Source organism: Tilletiopsis washingtonensis (assembly GCF_003144115.1).
Source record: "Tilletiopsis washingtonensis strain MCA 4186 unplaced genomic scaffold FA09scaffold_22, whole genome shotgun sequence".
In the NCBI taxonomy this organism is placed as follows: domain Eukaryota; kingdom Fungi; phylum Basidiomycota; class Exobasidiomycetes; order Entylomatales; genus Tilletiopsis; species Tilletiopsis washingtonensis.
In genome coordinates, this window is record NW_020312019.1 from 212456 (window position 1) to 225185 (window position 12730).

The window sequence follows — 12730 nt, forward strand, 5'->3', positions numbered from 1 at the left end:
CTCACCCTCCGCCACTGTCTCCTCCGTCACCGCCGTCGCCCTCTCCCTCACGCTCTCACGTCGCTGCGCCCGCGCTCTTCGCTGCAGCGCTCGCGCTTCGTCTCGCCTGCGCCCGCTGCGCGTCCACAGCTGCGTCCGCCACCTCGCAGCTGCGTCCCGTCGCACACGACTGCGCATCGTCCACCGCACAGTCGCACGCAGCTCAGCGTTTCGCTCTCCGCATCGCTGCTCTCACCAGCCAGCACACGCGGTCTGTGCCGCCTCGCTGCACAGCTGGCGGATCGTGCGCCTTCAGGCACTCGTGTGCCCGCCGCGTCGAGGAGGGAGCACTAGAGTGGTGGTGCAGCCGCACAGCACACGCACGCACAGGTGCATTTGCTTGCCGTGCTGCATTTGCACAGAGGCGCTGTGCTCAACGCTCTCTCCTTCGGCAGCTCGATTCGCCGCATTGATCTAGTGCGGAGCTCCTCGCGGATTACTCTGTGCTGAGCGCTGCTCTCTGCGATAGTCTGCGCAACCTCTGCGCGCGCCATCAAGAGCACGCCGTGCTGCTGCCGCCTCAAGGCCTCCTTCCACCGCTCGTCATCTGCGTCTCGCTCCGGCGGACGCGCAGCGAGGCTCGATCATGACTGGTGCATATTGCGTGGCAGACTCGTTGCGGTGGGATGTGGGAAAAGGGTCGTGGGTGTCACTGCGCGTCTGTGGCGCTGAGCTGAGTACTAGGCGATGTATGGGCTGGTCTTTGTGAAGAAGCGGCAGTGCCTGCGAGAGGCGCAGGGCCAGCTGGAATTGGGCAGAAGCGGCGGGTCGGAGCAGGGTCCAGGCTCGTCTTGCGCCTTGCCTAGTTTGCACAGAGCATGATGACGAACGATCTCTCCCCTTCCCTCCTTCCCCTGTTGGCGGCGCCTTTCGCCTTTCGCAGTGACGGCCTATGACTCGTACATGAGTGCGCCGCTCAACGGCGCCGGCTCGAAGGATGCGTACGGCTACGGCGACGACGCCTACGGCTCGTACGCCGACGATGCTGCGCTGGGCGACGAGGAGGAGTTTGACTCGCCCGACGACGAGATCGGGCAGGAAGACCTCTGGGACGTGATCCGCGCCTTCTTCGACGAGAACGGCCTCGTGCAGCAGCAGTTGGCGAGCTTTAACGAGTTCGTCAACAACACGATGCAGGAGCTCGTTGAGGAGGTCAAGAGCATCACGCTCGAGCAGCTCGATCAGCACACCGGCTTCGCAGGCGACTGCACTGTGAGTAGGAGCAGCGTGTGCGCTGGCTCGGCGCTTGAGCCTGACTGTCTGCGCTCTGCCTTAGCGTCGCTACGAGATCGAGTTCGGGCAGATCTACCTCTCGCGTCCACAGATGACCGAGTCCGACGGCAGCTCGGCAGAAATGTGGCCGCAGGAGGCACGGCTACGTAACCTGACGTGAGCAGACGCTGGCCCCTGCGGAGTCTGCGCGGCGCTCACCAGACCACCCTGCACAGCTATGCTGCTCCGCTCTTCCTGGACATGAAGCAGCGGCGTCTCGTCCAGCACGAGGATCCCAACATGATCGATGATGCCACCGGCGACCGATTGTGGGTCGACGACGACAACTACACGCCGCCGTCGGACAAAGATGACCCGAAGATCTTCATCGGCAAGGTGAGGCCCTCGTGATGCGGAAAAGCACCGTGTTGCGCGGACGCTGACGCTGGCATGCCCCACAGGTGCCGATCATGCTGCAGTCCGAGTTCTGCTGGCTCAAGGGCCTCGAGGAGGAGCGCATGTACCAGCTCAAGGAGTGCCCGCTCGACTCGGGCGGCTACTTCGTCATCAACGGCTCGGAGAAGGTGCTGATCGCGCAGGAGCGCATGGCTGCGAACCACGTCTACGTCTTCACCAAGCCTGCGCCGTCGGCGTACACGCACCTGGCCGAGATCCGCAGTGCCGTCGAGAAGGGCGGCAAGACGATCAGCTCGATGCAGATCAAGCTCTTCGCGCGGCACAAGGAGAAGGCCACGCACAACGCCATGCGCGCCACGCTGCCCTACATCCGCGCCGACATTCCGATTGTCATCGTGTTCCGTGCGCTCGGCATCGTGCCAGACCGCGAGGTGCTGCAGCACATCTGCTACGACGACAACGACACGGCCATGCTCGAGCTGCTCAAGCCGTGCATTGAGGAGGCGTTCGTCGTGCAGGACCGCGAGTTTGCGCTCGACTTCATCGGGCGGCGAGGCGGCGGCACGGGCCTGAGCAAGAACAAGCGGCAGCAGTACGCGCAGGACATCCTGCAGAAGGAGGTGCTGCCGCACATCTCCATCTCCGAGGGCGCCAGCACGAAGAAGGCCTACTTCTTCGGCTACATGGTGCACCGCCTGCTGCTGGCCGCGCTCGAGCGGCGCGAGATCGACGATCGTGACCACTTCGGCAAGAAGCGTCTCGACCTTGCCGGTCCGCTGCTCTCGGGCCTGTTCCGCATGCTCTTCCGGAAGCTCACGCGCGACATCTACCGGCATCTGCAGAAGTGCGTCGAGGAGCAGAAGGAGTTCTTCCTCGAGGCCGCCGTCAAGTCGAGCACGATCACCAACGGCCTCAAGTACTCGCTCGCCACGGGCAACTGGGGCGACCAGAAGAAGTTCATGCAGGCCAAGGCCGGCGTGTCGCAGGTGCTGAACCGCTACACGTTCGCGTCGACGCTGTCGCACTTGCGGCGCTGCAACACGCCCATCGGGCGCGACGGCAAGATCGCCAAGCCGCGCCAGCTGCACAACACGCACTGGGGCATGGTGTGCCCGGCCGAGACGCCCGAAGGCCAGGCGTGCGGTCTCGTCAAGAACCTCAGTCTCATGTCGCTCATCTCCGTCGGCTCGCCGTCGGCGCCAATCATCGAGTTTCTCGAGGAGTTCGGCCTGGACAGCCTCGTGGACATGCGCCGCGAGGACGCGCGCGCAACGAAGATCTTCGTCAATGGTGTCTGGCAGGGCACGCACGGCGATCCGACGAGCCTCGTCGAGACGCTGCGCGACCTGCGCCGCAAGGACGACATCACCATGGAGGTCAGCGTCGTGCACGACATTCGCGAGAAGGAGCTGCGTCTCTACACCGACGCCGGCCGCGTGCTGCGGCCGCTCTTCATCGTCAACCCGCACGACAAGACGCTGTGCATCAAGAAGCAGCACATGCAGTGGCTCTCCGACGGGTACAAGCCCGACGGCACGCCGTTCGCATGGACGCAGCTGCTGCAGGAGGGCGTGATCGAGTACCTCGACGCCGAGGAGGAGGAGATCGTCATGATCGCCATGAGCTGCTCCGACCTCGAGTACTCGCGCGCCCACAACGCCAACCCGGCGTGGGAGCGCGACAGCGGCGGCGACCCGTCGGCGCGTCTCGTCTCGCTGCACACCTATGCGCCCGACACCTGGACGCACTGCGAGATTCACCCGGCCATGATCCTGGGCATTTGCGCCAGCATCATTCCGTTCCCGGACCACAACCAGAGTCCGCGCAACGTGTACCAGTCGGCGATGGGCAAGCAGGCGATGGGCGTGTACCTGACCAACTACCAGATGCGCATGGACACGATGGCCAACATCCTCTACTACCCGCAGCGGCCGCTGGCGACGACGCGCTCGATGGAGCACCTCAAGTTCCGCGAGCTGCCGGCCGGCCAGAACGCCATCGTGGCAATTCTCTGCTACTCGGGCTACAACCAGGAAGACTCGGTCATCATGAACCAGTCGTCGATCGACCGCGGCCTCTTCCGCTCGCTCTACTACCGCTGCTACACGGACATGGAGAAGAAGGCGGGCATGGTCGAGATGGAGGTCTTTGAGAAGCCGATGCGCGAGACGACGATCCGGCTCAAGCACGGCACGTACGACAAGATCGACCTCGACGGCCTGTGTGCGCCCGGCACGCGCGTCTCGGGCGAGGACATCATCATCGGCAAGACGACGCCGCTGCCCGGCGACTCGGAGGAGCTGGGCCTGCGCAGCAAGCTGCACACGAAGCGCGACGTCAGTGTGCCGCTGAAGAGCACCGAGTCGGGCATCGTCGACCAGGTGCTCGTCACGACGAACGGCGAGGGCGTCAAGTTCGTCAAGGTGCGCGTGCGCTCGACGAGGATACCGCAGACGGGCGACAAGTTTGCCTCGCGCCACGGCCAGAAGGGCACCGTCGGCATCTGCTACCGGCAGGAGGACATGCCGTTCACCGTCGAGGGCGTGACGCCCGACATCATCATCAACCCGCACGCCATTCCGTCGCGCATGACGATCGGCCACTTGGTCGAGTGTCTGCTGTCGAAGGTTGCCACGCTGTCCGGCCAGGAGGGCGACGCCACGCCCTTCACCGACCTCACCGTCGACGCGGTCAGCACGATTCTGCGGCAGCTCGGCTACCAGTCGCGCGGCCTCGAGGTCATGTACAACGGCCACACGGGGCGCAAGCTGCAGGCGCAGGTCTACCTCGGCCCGACGTACTACCAGCGCCTCAAGCACATGGTCGACGACAAGATCCACTCGCGCGCCCGCGGCCCCGTGCAGATCCTCACGCGCCAGCCCGTCGAGGGCCGCAGTCGCGACGGCGGCCTGCGCTTCGGCGAGATGGAGCGCGACTGCATGATTGCGCACGGCATGAGCGCCTTCCTCAAGGAGCGCATGTACACGGCGTCCGACGCGTACCAGATCCACGTCTGCGACACGTGCGGCCTCATTGCCGTCGCCAACCTCAAGAAGAACACGTACGACTGCCGCTCGTGCAAGAACCGCACGGCCATCTCGAAGATCTTCATCCCATACGCGGCCAAGCTCCTCTTCCAGGAGCTCATGGCGATGGGCGTCGCCTCGAGACTCTATTAATGCCCGGCCGCCGGCACACGGCCACCTGTTCGACACCCCTCCTCATCATCGCAGCCCACTCTCTTCTCTCCATGCAAGTTCTCATGCCCCCCCACCCCACGTCCACCTCGTGTCTCGCATCTCGAAAAGAGCTAGCTAGAGCTTAGCCGTCGCGCAATCCCTCCCCCACCCCACGAGTCTCCCCCTCCAGCCCTCCCTTCCATTGTACTCTAACAAAGGCACATCTGCCACCCCGGTTCTCGGCCTGCCTCGACGCCGTTGCAAACTACAAGTCGATCCAAAAGCCCCCGTCTGCTGCCGCCCCTCGCTGCTGCCACCTGTACTGCTGCTGCTGCTGCTGCTCATGCTCCTGCTGCGGCCCGTGGCGCACACGTCTCTCGAGCGTTGGTCATGGTGATGTGTTGAGTGTGTGTGCGGCGACGCGCGAACACGCTTTTCGAGGGGGCCTGACCCCGCGAAGAGGGCAGAGATGCTAGTATGTCATGTAGAGACCCGGGAGTGTGGCAGAAAGGCGAAACGGCGGAACGAGAGAACGCGAGCAACGAGCACAGCGCCTTAGCGCAGGCGGCTTGAGGCGGGCAAGGATATGAGCATGCCGTCGCGCGGCTAGACAACCACCCGGCGCGCTACTCACCGTGCCTCACGCTCGGACTCGAGCAGTGCCAGGATGTCGTCCTCCTTGACCGGGCCCTTCACGTTGCGGATGATGCTCCGGCTCTGGTCGTCCATCATCTCGACGCGCACCTGGATCACACCGCCGCGCGAGCCGGTGCGGCCAAGAACCTTGATAACCTGAGAGCAAGGCGCCAGGCGTCAGCACGCCGTACTTGGTCAAGCGTGATGGACTGGCACATCCCCTCGAACGCAGCTGCGCCCCTGCCAGCCAGGCAGCGGCGAGTCGGGCGACGGCGACGGGCCGCAAGGCGGCATCCGGACCGCTCGCGCCTATGACCACCAGCATGCCGGCCCGACCGAAACGCCTTTCCCTCCTGCGTCGGCAGCTCCGGACGCCTGCCGCCAACCTGCCAGCGCTGACCAGCGAGGGACGACGAGATCGTACCGCGATAACGCCCTCTCTCCCTCCAGATCCTTCTGCGTCTTCTGTCCTCCTCTCCCGTGCGTGACCCCTCCTGCCAGCATGCCTCTTCGCCCTGCACCTCCAGCCCAGCATGTGCAACCCGCTCTGCTGCTCTGCTGCGGCAAGCGCATAGCGGCGCTCGTGCGGCATTTGAAGGCGCATGCAGAGAGACGCCGACCGCTCCGCCAGCTCTGAGCTCTGCTGCGGCTCATCGACTCACGCGGGCGAGCTTGACTGCAGGCGAGAAGAAGCGTCAGTCTGACGTTCGGCAGAGCGAAAGGGCCACACATGCATGATGCCAGCGGCACCACGGAGCGGCAGGGACACGCACCGGGGGTCTTGGAGGCATCCATGCTGGGCGAAGATTCGGAGAGGGAATGGGTGAGGGTGAGAAGGCGTCGAGGCTGGCCGTTCTCGACACGGGCAGCAGCGCAGCAGCTGCCGCGCCGCGCCTGGCAGGGCGGCCGTGAGGCAGGGCGGCAGGCTCAAGCGTGCGACTGCGACAAAAGCTCCCTCTCCGCCCCTTAGCACGCGTCGAGCCGCGGCACAGCGCCGCAGCTGCGGCACCGCGCCCCTCTGCGTCGTCTTCACGCGCGCGGCGGCGCCACAGACGGCCCGCCCCCACGGACGGCGCGCGGGAGGCGCTCACGCGAGCGGCCGCACCTCGGCTAGCAAGACTGCTCTGCTGCCGCCAGCCCCACTCGCCCGCCGCCGCCGCGCACGGTGGAGGCGCTCAAAACGTATGGCGCCGCCTCGCTGCGGGCTGCCTCTCCACCACCACCCACCCATCGCTCATTCTTCGTGAGCACCGCCGCCGATGCTGTCTGCCAGTGACCTGCCTTACTGACGCTTTCCTTGTCCTGCCTCCCTCTCCTTGCTCCGCCTGCTCCACCCGCTCCTCGCCGCCTGCCCCGTGCCCTGCCCGCCCGCGCCCGTCACTCCGCCTCGCTCGCTCCCCGCCCTCTCATTGCTGTGTGCAGAAAATGCGCGCTAAGTGGAGGAAGAAGCGTATGCGCAGACTTCGTCGTAAGCGCAGGAAGATGAGGGCGCGTTCCAAGTGATCTACTCGCTAGGTGAGTTGTCGCGCAGATGAAGAGAGCGAGGAGGTGAGGTGGCTTCCTCGAAGCGAAGAGAAGGACAGGCGCAAAGGAGGGACGAGACAGGGCCGGGCGGGTCAGATGTGTAACCGTGCAGACGCCGGCAGCCTAGTCTGCTCGTCTTGCTCCTCGATGCAGACCGCGCCTATCATCATCATGCTCACCACTCTTCCCTCAGATCGCTTCAACGCCGTCTCATTTCCCTATCCGCCCATCAAAAGTCAACACCACCTCAATCTGTCCACACGCTCGCTGCCGGCGTGCAGCTTCGACGAGCAGCTCACTCTCATTGCACTTCGCGCTCGGTGCATGTCGTCTCTGCCCGTCGCTCGCGCTGGCCTCGCGGTCGCCGTTTGCGCCTCGTGGAAATTACATGACTGCGACGTACTCTGCCCGTGATGTGTGCGCTGGTTCTCCGTCAGAAGTGCTCCTTGGCTGGGCGCAGGTCCATCTCGAACGTCCACGCGCTGGTGGGAGTGGGCAGAATGAGCAACAGCCCTCTCGCCGCCCCTCGCTTCACTCACTTCGGCCGCTGCTGAGCGAGGAAGAGCCACGTCTTCGCCATCTCGGGCGAGAGCAGAGCCTGCGTGAAGAGGCCGTCGTGAGCAACTGGCCTGGGGCGGGCCCCCTGACGCCACGCTCACCGCGCCGTCCGGGAAGCGGGAGCCCTTGGGGAAGTCGAAGCGGTCGAGCATCGTCTGGCTCTCGATGACGCCGTCGACGATGATATGTGCGACGTGGATGTTCTGCAAAGATGAAGAGGTCAGCAATGCAACATTCAGGCAGTACTCCGGCAGCTCACCTGGGGACCGAATTCGCGAGCGACGGACTGCAGGGGGCGGCGTGATGCACAGCAGGTGAGCGATGGGCTACCGCGACGCTCGTGCCTGCCCACGACTCACCTGGCAGATGGCACGCAGGCCTGACTTGCTCGCGGCGAAGCTGTCATCAAGCACATTAGCCTCTAGTGCTATCGCTTTCCTGCTTTCAGCTTGCCTTACCCAGCGAAGCCCTCGCGGCCGCGCGTCGACGACGTCGCACCCGTCACGAGCACCGAGCCGCCGGCGCCGTTGTTGTGCTGCACCATGGCGCCAATGACGCTCTGCAGGAAGGCGAAGCCGGCAAAGCTACGAGAGCGTGCAGGGTCAGAGCTGTACCACTCGCGCTGGACAACGTAACGGCGACGCACATGCTTCCCTGCACGCCATCACGCACTTGCTCTGGTCTCTGCTCTCTGTTGCGTGCAAGCTATGTGAGCCCCAGCCGGATGACGGTGCAACAAGGCTTACAGGAAGGGACCACGCTTGCGTACGCTGGCGTTGTAGACACAAGTTCCAATCTTTCGCTCAGGCCACGCTGCTTGGATGTCCTTGACCGCCTGAATGATGGCGGCCGAGTCGAGCACGTCACAGCCAAACGCCAGCGAGAGCGGACGAGCGGGCGCCACTTCGCCGCACGCCGACAGTGCCCTGCGTGCGCTTGCATCCAGCTGAACGACGCTCGTTTAGCTGGTTACCTCTGAGCACACGCGAAGCGAGGCTCACCTCGACTGCCCAGGCATCGAGCCGCGCCTTGGTCCTGGACAGGATCGCCACGGCGTATCCCTGTGCCGCAAAGACTGCAAGATTCGAGCGTCAGCACAGAGTCTCTTATCTATTGGGCATAGCATGGACTGACTGCGAGCAACATCGAGGCCCAGGCCAGGCCCCACGCCGAGCACGACGACGATGTGCTGCGCGCGCGGCGGCCCGTGAAGCAGCGAGTGTCCCAGCGGCTGCGCCGGCGCGTGCGGCTCGAAGCTGGGCTTGAGCAGATCGGTGCGGCCGCGTGGCTCTGACATGGCTTGTGTGACTTGCTGAGAACGACTGATGTCGAGGAGACAAGCGATGATGAGCTCGGGCGCCGCGCTCCCCCATCCGCATCGGCACGCCATCGGGAGGCCATCAGCGCGCACGGGGCACCGGCGCGCTGCCTCCGGCTCGCGGCGCGCGCTTGGCGCCGAGGCCGAGGCGAGGGCTGTCCTGCCCATCTCTCAGCGCTCGCTCCCTCGTCGCGAGCTCCTACGGCCTTGAGAGCGATGCTGCTCTCCTCCGAGCCCGTCAATGTCAGCACGTGAGCTGCGGCTCGCATTGCTCACGTGCTCGTCGTCCCATGGCGCCATGACCTCGCACTCGGCGCTTCGCTTTATCCGCCCGCGTTGGCGCTGGCGTGCGCCCAGATCTCATCTGTACGGCTAGCGTGCGGCCTGCGACGCCTCCTCGGCCTCTGTGCCGGCCTAGCAGGTCAATATACGCAAGGCGGTGCGTGCAAGGGCCGCAGAGCCCCTGCGCTTGACGTTGCGTCTCGGGCCTCGAGAGGCGGCGATCTGCTGACTTCCGCGGCTTCACGCTTGTCAGCCCACACATCACACCTCACGCTCGGCTCGACGCTCGCAACCGGATGTCTCGAGCCGTGCGCCTCTTCGCTTCCTCGACAGCGCTCGGAAGTCCCGGCTGTGGGCGGGCAGCGGTTGCTAGCTCAACAGCTGTCCTCTGAGGGCTGGAAGCAAGAAAATGGCGCGTCCACACGCCGACGCGTCCCCTGCCAGCCTCGACCTTCGCCGCCACAACCTCGAGCTCTGCCCCTACCACCTCGAAGCCGCGCGCTGTCGTCTGTCTCACCCAGCCGCTGCAGCGTGGATGTCGCTCACGCACCACCGGCTCTCTGCGTGACAGTCGGGGGCTGCTGCTGCTGCCGTACACCGAGCGTTGCGGCTGAGCCCGACGCTGGCTAGCGCCGAGGGCTGCGCTAAGGGCGCGGACAAGCTGCAGCGGCTGGCTGGCGTCTGTTCCTTGCGGGCCCTCACAGCTTGCCCGAGGCTGCATGCCCATGGCCGAGCGCGGCTCCCCAGCACCAGCCGCCGCACCCGACCCCGCAGCGCAGCGCAACGGCGAGGCGAGCACGAGCACGAGAGGTTTGTCCTCGCAAGCTTGGCTCTGCCCTTACTCCGCCTGAGGGCGCATGATGGCCGCAGCATGACGACCGCAGCAGGCACCTCGCTGCTCTCAGGCGAGCCGCCGGCGACCCAGCCGGCAGCAGGCAGTATGCGCCGCTAAACCGGAGTGCGGAGCCATGCGCGATGCGACAGCAGCGCTGCAAAGCGCACGCGAGGCACCACGAGACGGCGCCTCCTTCGCACTCCCCACGGGCCATGCTCGGCAGCTCGGCTCCGCGGTAGCCGACATCGCTCGAGAGGTGCGCCGACTCTTGCTGGGCCAGCCATCCAGTCCCTGGTGCGCTGCAGCAGCAGGTAGGACAGGGCCTGGCGCCGAGGACAGAGCCAGGGTTGACAGCACTCGGGCTCGCAAGCTCGCTTTGCCCGCGCCCGGGCCCTCGCCAGCGCCAGCCGGCGGGAGCCATCCTGCGCTTCTCCGCACCGCACGAGAGCAAAGCTTTCGCCTGAGCGGCTGAGGTGGTGTCACTCCGCCGCTGCCAGCCGCTGGGCTAGCGATGCGGCATCGGCGCCTCGTCCCGGACTGCAGCTTGCAACGGTCGTCCGCGGTCTAGGTCTGCCAGTTGCCCCATAAGAAGACGGCTGCTCATGCTCGCAGCTGCTCTCCCCAACCCGGACTTGCTCGCTGCTCAAGCTGCTCACCTTTGCTGGACCTGTGGACCCCTGATAGACGGACACGATGCGTTTCTCCTCCCTTCCTCCCTCCTCGCTGCTGGCTGTGAGTGGCACGTCACTGTGCGTATTGCATGCAGATCCGAGCTCAGGCTCGACTCCAGGCACTGTTCCTTGCAAGCTCGGCTATCGCTACGCCGCTGCCCGAGGTGCCCGAGCGCTTCCCGCATGCCATTCTCGCTCGCGCACCCGTACCGCCACAGGAGGACCCCTTCTACGCCAAGCCGAGCGACGACCAATTTGCACGGCGGCCTGCAGGCGCCATCATCCGGCAGCGCAGCGCCACGCCGGGCCAGTTCACGATCCTGCCCCAGAACCTCGCAAGCGCCGAGCAGGTGATCTACAAGACCATTGACCTGCAGGGCAACCCCGAGGTCAACGCCCTCACGGTGTTCATGCCAAAGAAGACGGACCTGAACGCCGACGGCCTGCCAAAGACGCTGGTCTACCAGGTGGCGGAGGACTCGTGCGTGTCTGGAGGCCCCGGCTCGCACAGCATTCTGCCTGACTCAAGCTCTGCCCTTTCACAGACCAAACTCCAACTGCGCTCCGAGCATTCAGCTGCAGAAGGGCGGCAGCGGCAATCTGGTCATTCAGCTCGAGTCGATCTTTATCAATGCTGCGTTGGCAAAGAGTGAGTTGTCGTCTGCTGCTCCTCTCGATTGCCTTGCTGACGCGACCTCGCACTCACAGACTGGATCGGTGCGCCCAGATCTTGAGGGCGGCTCCTTGTCACAGCACTCACCCTTTCCCGTGCAGTCGTTGTTCCGGACTACCAGGGCCCACGCTCAGGCTTCACAGCGGGCAAGCTCGCAGGCACAGGCGTGCTCGACGCTGCTCGCGCCACTCTGCGCGTCAGCAGTATCGTTGAGCCCTCGCGTGCTGGACGTCTGCCGCTGGCCCTCATGGGCTACTCGGGTGGCGCACTGGCCTCCGGCTGGGCGCTGCAGCAGCAGAAGGAGTACGCGCCCGAGCTTTCCTCTAACCTCGTCGCGGCGGCGCTCGGAGGCCTGCCTGTCAATGTCGAGGACATCCTGCTCAAGCTCAATGGCGGACCCATGGCTGGGCGTGAGTCAAGATCTCTCGTCGAAGAGCGGCCACCTTTCACTGACAACCCACTGTCGCAGTCGTCGTGTCCGGCCTCGCAGGACGTGAGTGAAGTGCACACGTGCGTGGCGGAACGATGCTGATGCTTCGCTCTCGTAGAGTACAATGTGCGCCCCGAGCTGCAGGAGTTCTTCACGGACCACCTCAACGCCGACGGCTTCTCGCGACTGCGCGAGGTACGTGATGCGAGACAGTGCTGCTCGTCCGCTGCTCACGCCGCCGCTCGCAGGCCAACGGCACCTGCCTGCCGCAGATCATCCTCGCCAACGGCGGCGTCGACTTTGTCTCCAAGTTAGACATGACGCAGGAGGAGCTGCTGCGCGAGCCCGTCGTGCGCAAGACGCTGGACGAGTCCTTCCTCGGCGTCGGCGCCGGCGTGCTTCCCATTCCCGTATACGCCTATCACGCGACCAACGGTGAGCAAGGGAGATGTCTGCCGCTGCCCATGATTGGTCCTCACCCCGGCGACAGACGACGTGGTTGGCACGGAGTTCGCGGACAAGTACTACGCCGACCAGATCAGCCGCGGCGCCACGATTACCTACGACCGCGAAATCGTCTCGGAGCACCTGCTTGCCTTCGTCACAGGCTTCGGCAGCGCGATCCAGTACCTCGAGGCACGCTTCGCCGGCGTTGCGGCGCCGCCGAGCTCGACGCAGACGCGCCTGCTCAATCTGCTCCAACCCACGGCGATCGCACAGCTCGGCCCCACTGTGCTGGCCCAGATCCAGGTGCGTCTGGCGCTGCTGGCTGCACGCCGGCAACGTGCTGACACCTCCGCTCACAGGCCCTGCTCGGCATTCCGAGCGGCTCGCTCTTCTCGTCCAACGCATGAGCCTGACGACCCTCGACGACACGACTCCGGCCCACCGGACGCTGCGCGTAGAAATGCATCTGCACATCTTCCACGCGTCTGAGCGAACCGCAGGTCTCACGA

At 65.3% G+C, this 12730-nt stretch overlaps 5 protein-coding genes across 5 annotated transcripts; 2 read left to right on the plus strand and 3 right to left on the minus strand.

Moving 5' to 3' along the window:
- Window positions 1–700: 700 nt before the first annotated feature.
- On the plus strand, window positions 701–4915 carry FA09DRAFT_140940 (beta and beta-prime subunits of DNA dependent RNA-polymerase). Its single transcript, XM_025739130.1, has 4 exons — window positions 701–1251; window positions 1316–1428; window positions 1488–1647; window positions 1713–4915. The coding sequence occupies exons 1-4, from the start codon at window positions 943–945 to the stop codon at window positions 4845–4847; spliced, it is 3717 nt and encodes a 1238-aa protein (XP_025595742.1). The 5' UTR covers window positions 701–942; the 3' UTR covers window positions 4848–4915.
- Window positions 4916–5402: 487 nt separating this feature from the next.
- On the minus strand, window positions 5403–6278 carry FA09DRAFT_341110 (ribosomal protein S28e; the record flags this gene model as incomplete). Its single annotated transcript, XM_025744401.1, has 4 exons — window positions 5403–5415; window positions 5482–5639; window positions 6146–6159; window positions 6257–6278. 4 exons carry the CDS (start codon window positions 6276–6278, stop codon window positions 5403–5405), a joined length of 207 nt encoding a protein of 68 aa, XP_025595743.1.
- A 733-nt stretch (window positions 6279–7011) lies between these two features.
- On the minus strand, window positions 7012–8862 carry FA09DRAFT_352784 (NAD(P)-binding protein; the record flags this gene model as incomplete). The annotated part of the gene is made up of 10 exons (XM_025744832.1): window positions 7012–7489; window positions 7547–7605; window positions 7667–7768; window positions 7825–7851; window positions 7925–7964; window positions 8024–8149; window positions 8212–8256; window positions 8312–8468; window positions 8539–8640; window positions 8700–8862. 10 exons carry the CDS (start codon window positions 8860–8862, stop codon window positions 7441–7443), a joined length of 870 nt encoding a protein of 289 aa, XP_025595744.1. The 3' UTR covers window positions 7012–7440.
- A 967-nt stretch (window positions 8863–9829) lies between these two features.
- FA09DRAFT_141104 (hypothetical protein) lies at window positions 9830–10590 on the minus strand. The gene has a single exon (XM_025739131.1). The coding sequence runs from the start codon at window positions 10419–10421 to the stop codon at window positions 9864–9866; it is 558 nt and encodes a 185-aa protein (XP_025595745.1). The 5' UTR covers window positions 10422–10590; the 3' UTR covers window positions 9830–9863.
- Window positions 10558–12676, plus strand: FA09DRAFT_141258 (LIP-domain-containing protein). Its single transcript, XM_025739132.1, has 10 exons — window positions 10558–10732; window positions 10791–11152; window positions 11217–11320; window positions 11380–11388; window positions 11446–11754; window positions 11814–11837; window positions 11893–11969; window positions 12023–12209; window positions 12265–12524; window positions 12581–12676. The coding sequence occupies exons 1-10, from the start codon at window positions 10694–10696 to the stop codon at window positions 12626–12628; spliced, it is 1419 nt and encodes a 472-aa protein (XP_025595746.1). The 5' UTR covers window positions 10558–10693; the 3' UTR covers window positions 12629–12676.
- The last annotated feature ends 54 nt before the right edge of the window (window positions 12677–12730 follow it).